At 38.5% G+C, this 6,262-nt stretch overlaps 1 protein-coding gene and 1 non-coding gene across 2 annotated transcripts; one reads left to right on the forward strand and one right to left on the reverse strand.

Moving 5' to 3' along the window:
- Positions 1–495: 495 nt before the first annotated feature.
- Positions 496–4,497, forward strand: LOC104236508 (luminal-binding protein 4). Its single transcript, XM_009790434.2, has 8 exons — positions 496–680; positions 1,558–1,825; positions 1,911–2,125; positions 2,224–2,466; positions 2,724–3,203; positions 3,285–3,439; positions 3,544–3,626; positions 3,736–4,497. The coding sequence occupies exons 1-8, from the start codon at positions 620–622 to the stop codon at positions 4,232–4,234; spliced, it is 2,004 nt and encodes a 667-aa protein (XP_009788736.1). The 5' UTR covers positions 496–619; the 3' UTR covers positions 4,235–4,497.
- A 1,212-nt stretch (positions 4,498–5,709) lies between these two features.
- TRNAG-CCC (transfer RNA glycine (anticodon CCC)) lies at positions 5,710–5,780 on the reverse strand. The gene has a single exon. It is a non-coding gene; the product is annotated as a tRNA-Gly (tRNA).
- Between the last annotated feature and the right edge of the window lie 482 nt (positions 5,781–6,262).

Below are 6,262 nucleotides of genomic sequence, written 5' to 3' on the forward strand. Positions count from 1 at the left end.
GAGTCCCATATGGATAAACTTTTTCAGGAAACTTATTTACAATGGAGTACTAAATGAACATCCATAATATAATATATTTATAACAAGAATGAGTTTTTCTAGTAAACTCTAGTTAGGCAAGGCTTTAGGCGCCAACTGCCAAGCGCTTACGTGGTTTACCTGAAAACCCTTGCTATGTCACCGACCAATCCATATGTGAAACCAACGGTTTAGATCTTTCCAACAGAAAATAGAAGCTGATTGGCATCTCTCCTCTCCTGATTGGTCCATGTCATCTCCCATGACATGCTCCGTCTATTTACACTTCTTTTTTCCTCGTCATTTTAGCTCCAAATTCGTTTAAAAGCAAAGTGGCAGCTGCTCATTGGCTCTCACTCTCACCTATCTTGCATCTGATTGGTCCACGTCATCAGATATGACGCCTTCAGCAAAAAATGTTTTTTTTTGGCACGAGGGAAGACGAACCCTTTATATATGTATGCTGGATCTCTAGTTGATATTTGAAGAGTCCATAACCGTTTGTGTACGGAATAGAGAACGAAGAAGAGAGGCGAAGGAGGAGTTGTTAGCCTGTGTTTAAAGAAAGTTGATAAGTGGAACGTGTTCAGATCGTGGAGCAATGGCTGGTGGTGCGTGGAATAGACGCACATCCTTGATCGTCTTCGGGATCGTCTTGTTCGGTAAGCTTTTCGATTGTTTTGCATGCAAATCTTATCTTCAATTGTTTTTTACCTTTCTGTGTTGATGCAAATCTCATAGACAAAATTCGAATTTGAATGAGTTTTGAGCAGCTCAAAACGTGTTTAGCAATGATAGTTGCAATTGTCCGACAATTAGGTTAATAGATTAAATGTCATTTACTTTTAGATGTGTAGACTATAGTCAGTTTTTGCTATCATATTCTGCAATCTTCAGATCTACTACCTCTCTGTTAGTTCAGAGGGTAGTGGTATGAAATCACTTGGATGCAAGAGACTGAATGCCTAATTCATTTGATTTCTGATCATCCTGATTATTTAATCAAAAAAAAAATGAAATGGCATCTTATATACATTTATTGTTAAAAATCATGAAGTTTGAGTGGGTTTCAATTTTCAGTTCCTATTCCTTTCCTTTTTGTGGGCAATCATGTTTGATTAAATGCATATACAAGAGCCACTCTGTTATACTACTAGAAGTGTGATTGCAAAAATAATCCTCCAATGCCTTCTGATATATTCTTAAACCTCTTTTAAATGAGATATTTCTATTATTCTCAGCTTTCCAGCTTCCTCTCTGGGGAGCACTACAGAAATTTGTCGTATGTGTTAAAAATTGTAATGACTAGCAATGCTATTTTTGAAAAACAAATGTGAAAGAGACACCTGGATATGAAGGGACACTGAAGGACGTTAAGAAAAAAATTGCTATATTTGGTCCTAACGTTGGAATATTCTTTTGTTTGGGGAAAGGGTGTAGTTTAGTCACTTAAACTGGAAAAAAGTGATAATTATAGATGTTCATAGTCATAACTCATTACAATGTATTGACTAGCAAGGTTGTTTTGTTTCTCTACAGGGTGCTTGTTCGCATTTTCTATAGCCACTGAAGAAGCTACCAAGTTGGGAACAGTTATTGGAATAGATCTTGGAACAACTTACTCATGTGTTGGTGTTTACAAGAATGGACATGTTGAAATTATAGCGAATGACCAAGGTAATCGTATCACCCCTTCATGGGTTGCCTTCACTGATGGTGAGAGGCTGATTGGTGAGGCAGCAAAGAATTTAGCCGCTGTTAACCCAGAGAGGACCATCTTCGATGTCAAAAGACTTATTGGAAGAAAGTAATGCATTTTCTGTTTTGTTGAATATTATATCTGAATGTCTGTTTGATATAATAGCAATGACTCTAACCTGTCTATCTGATAGGTTTGATGACAAAGAAGTACAAAGGGACATGAAACTTGTTCCGTACAAGATTGTTAACAAGGATGGTAAACCATATATCCAAGTTAAGATTAAAGATGGGGAGACCAAGATCTTCAGTCCTGAGGAGATCAGTGCAATGATCCTGACCAAGATGAAGGAAACAGCTGAAGCTTACCTCGGAAAGAAAATCAAGGATGCAGTTGTCACTGTTCCAGGTAACATTGAAAGTTCCTTCTCTGGATTGTGCTTGCTCCAATTATTGTGTGATATGATTGTCGAGATTCTTATGCATCCTCTCCTTTAAATCCTGCAGCATACTTTAACGATGCCCAGAGGCAAGCCACTAAGGATGCAGGTGTAATCGCTGGACTAAATGTGGCCAGAATTATTAATGAACCAACTGCAGCAGCAATTGCCTATGGATTAGATAAGAAAGGTGGTGAAAAGAACATCCTTGTCTTTGACCTTGGTGGTGGTACATTTGATGTTAGCATCCTCACCATTGATAATGGTGTTTTTGAAGTTCTTTCCACAAATGGAGACACTCACCTGGGAGGTCAGCACCCTTTTTCTTAGCTCTATAAATTGCTGTACTTTTTGTTGATAGGTTTCTATATTTTCCCCATTTATTGATGTGATACTAAAAATTCCACTAGTTCTTTGTTTTTTTTCCCTTTCATTATCTGAACTAGCTTGGAGAAAATTTATGCTAGTTGATGAATTTCAAGTTGTAAACTAGTTCAATAGCTCTCAGTGTAAATCAGCTTTGTTCACAATTCACTTTTTAACACATTTATGGCTTCTTGATTGCAGGAGAGGACTTTGACCAGAGGATTATGGAGTACTTCATTAAATTGATTAAGAAGAAGCACGGAAAGGATATCAGCAAGGACAACAGGGCCTTGGGTAAGCTTAGAAGAGAAGCTGAGCGTGCCAAGAGAGCTTTGAGCAGTCAACACCAAGTTAGGGTTGAGATTGAATCTCTTTTCGATGGTGTGGATTTCTCTGAACCACTTACTCGGGCACGTTTTGAGGAGCTAAACAATGATTTATTCAGAAAGACAATGGGACCTGTTAAGAAGGCTATGGATGATGCTGGTCTGGAGAAAACCCAGATTGATGAAATTGTCCTTGTTGGTGGAAGTACCAGGATTCCAAAAGTTCAACAGCTTTTGAAGGATTATTTTGATGGCAAGGAGCCCAACAAGGGTGTCAACCCTGATGAAGCAGTTGCTTATGGTGCAGCCGTACAAGGAGGAATTTTGAGTGGCGAGGGAGGTGATGAAACCAAAGGTATTTCTTCTTCTTTATCCCTTTGATGGAGTTTTTTGAGAAGAACATATATCTGACAAATGACTTCTGGAATTTAACCAGATATTCTTCTTCTGGATGTGGCTCCACTCACTCTTGGTATTGAAACTGTTGGTGGAGTGATGACTAAGCTGATCCCAAGAAACACTGTTATTCCTACTAAAAAGTCTCAAGTCTTCACCACTTATCAGGATCAGCAGACAACAGTGACAATCCAGGTATCTCCTCAGAACTAATTTTTTTGGTGAGCTCAAAGTGTTGTGGAAGTCTCGAGAGATGACTTATGACTGGACTATTCTGACATGAAAATTCTTACCTTCAGGTCTTTGAAGGTGAACGCAGTCTCACAAAGGACTGCAGACTGCTGGGGAAGTTTGATTTAACCGGAATAGCTCCAGCTCCAAGGTACTTGTCTAACTGCACCTAGTTGAGATGTCCAATGAGCTGCTCTGCCTGCTTGACTTAAATAATATTATTGCCTGCTTGACTAAATTTTTTCATATGTTTTCAACAGAGGAACTCCTCAAATCGAGGTTACATTTGAAGTTGATGCAAATGGTATTCTAAACGTCAAAGCTGAAGACAAAGCCTCTGGAAAATCAGAGAAGATCACAATCACCAACGACAAAGGTCGCTTGAGTCAAGAAGAGATTGAGCGTATGGTCAAGGAGGCTGAGGAGTTTGCAGAGGAGGATAAGAAAGTAAAAGAAAGAATTGATGCCAGAAACAGCCTGGAGACATATGTGTACAATATGAGGAACCAAATAAATGACAAGGACAAGCTTGCAGACAAGCTAGAGTCTGATGAGAAAGAGAAGATTGAAACCGCGACAAAAGAAGCGCTTGAATGGTTGGACGACAACCAGAGTGCTGAGAAGGAAGATTATGAGGAAAAGCTGAAAGAAGTGGAAGCTGTGTGCAACCCAATAATCACTGCGGTGTATCAGAAGTCTGGTGGAGCACCAGGAGGAGAATCAGGTGCTAGCGAGGATGATGATCATGACGAGCTGTAGATGATTGCTAGTTTACAAGTTTTCTGTTATCACAAGTGATAGGATACACAGGGTTTTCTCATATAATTTTCCTGTTGACAGTGACTATCAGAAATAGATTAAGATGAGGAGGAAGACGTTTTCTAAATTGATTAATTAAGGACGGCGAAAGAACCTTCCTCTCGTTCATTCTTGGAAGACATGTATAGAGACATTCATCAATTTAGAGTTGGAACTTTTGTGTTCTTTCAGATATGAGATTAAAATTAAACTTTGCAGTGAAACATTTAACTATGATTTTAGTAGTTTTAACTTTGTCCCAAGTCGAAACTTTAAGAAAAAGCCTAAAGGATAAGGAGTAATTATGACAAGTTGACAACGTAGGAATCAGTCGTCTGTTCAGTTGGCATTTTATACCACTTCAACCGGCTTGCTGTAGTGCGGGAAATCATGGGTGCTTAAATATATCCTGGAACTAACATAACCGTCATGCCAGCTGAAAACATGAACTAAAGAAAGCGTTGCTGCTAACACTGAGTTGTTGTTTTTTTTTTTAAAAAAAAAAAAATCGAATAAGGCACACCTCTGCCGTTAAGAGAAGATTGTAATTATTTGATTGTAACATAAAAGAAAAACCAATAGAAAAAAGAAAGAAAAGAAAAACAGGGTGGAATTCTTGAAACCAAACGAAAAGGATTAAGAAAATTGTATCACTAACGAGTGAATTCACTTGGCATGCGCTATGCATCTCGATATCATCGAAATCAAGAAGTATCATGGCCCAGAAGCTGCTTCTAATTACATGTCCAGCATGTTACTAGAGTATGCATATCATCTTCAGAGCAACCAAAGATGGATATGGGTTTATCATGAATGGCGAATTAGTAGTTCTAAGGATTGGATGGCTTGGAGAACATGGGTGTCGCATACTTGTCTAGGCAGAGCTAGAGAGGTAGATACAGGTTCGGATAAATCTAGTAGGTTTGCTTAGACTATGTATTTGTATTTTGTATTCGAAATTCACTTAATATGTATAAATATTTAATCGCGAATGCAGTAACTAAAATAAGTTATGAGTCGGGTGGCAAATTCAAAACTCATAAACTTCAAATCCTTGTGTCGCCTCTCACGGACTCTATATATATTCTCCAATGGAAGCTGGGCTCTAATTTGAGAATACACACGACACAAGGAATGTGGTGTTGAATTTTGGATATGATGGTACAAAGACAACAAGGGCAGTGTGATAGAGTTTGCACAGACACGGACGAGGCTCCCAATCAATTACTTATTGGGAGCTAAATGTAACTCATTGCGAACAAGCATTACTAGACGTTGCTGCAACCTTGTTTGTGAAAGAAATAAGAAGCTGAGTGAGATACTCTTCTCTGTAAAGAGGTGTGCTCCCGCCAAAGAATATCCAATGGCTAGATGTAATAACTATATGTAAATATATCATCAAATTTTCAGAACTAAAAGAGCAACCATCAAGCACTTGCGCATCCGGGGAATCGAACCCCGGTCAGTACCGTGGGAGGGTACTATGATACCACTACACCAGATGCGCTTTGCTTGTTTTGCCTGTTCTCTTTTAAATCTACGTCCATCAAACTAAAAACGAATAAAAGTAAAAGGATATACTCACTATAATTGAATATGCCAAGGTGTCTTCTCCAGAATTACTATTTACCATATAATTTAACAAATTGTTGTGGTAGCTAGCTTAATTATATTACCTCCATTATATTATTGTATGAAAGATGACCGGCATTTCATGTTAGCACGTTTATCTTCGTGCAGACCAGCTTTGGAGAATCAGTATGACCAATTACTTTTGCACAAGAACATCATATATAAAAACTTTTGAGGTATTAGCCCTTTCCAGTGATATATATGGGGTTGTCAAACTTTTGCACAAGTCCAGTGTCAAATTCAGAGAAAGCTAGTGGCAGCCTAGCAAGGGACATCCTACCATCATTTGCTGAATATAATAAAATATTGCAGCTTCTAGCCTGTTTGGCCAAGCTATTTTTGGGGCCAAAAGTTCTT

Source organism: Nicotiana sylvestris, chromosome 6 (assembly GCF_000393655.2).
Source record: "Nicotiana sylvestris chromosome 6, ASM39365v2, whole genome shotgun sequence".
Classification (NCBI taxonomy): domain Eukaryota; kingdom Viridiplantae; phylum Streptophyta; class Magnoliopsida; order Solanales; family Solanaceae; genus Nicotiana; species Nicotiana sylvestris.

What these genes read in the sequence shown, in the direction of transcription:
- LOC104236508 (XM_009790434.2), top strand. Translation starts at nt 620, where the DNA reads ATGGCTGGTGGTGCGTGGAATAGACGCACATCCTTGATCGTCTTCGGG. An exon ending in TGGAGACACTCACCTGGGAG is followed by an intron (nt 2,467 to 2,723) that starts GTCAGCACCCTT and finishes TCTTGATTGCAG; the next exon opens with GAGAGGACTTTGACCAGAGG. An exon ending in GGGAGGTGATGAAACCAAAG is followed by an intron (nt 3,204 to 3,284) that starts GTATTTCTTCTT and finishes GAATTTAACCAG; the next exon opens with ATATTCTTCTTCTGGATGTG.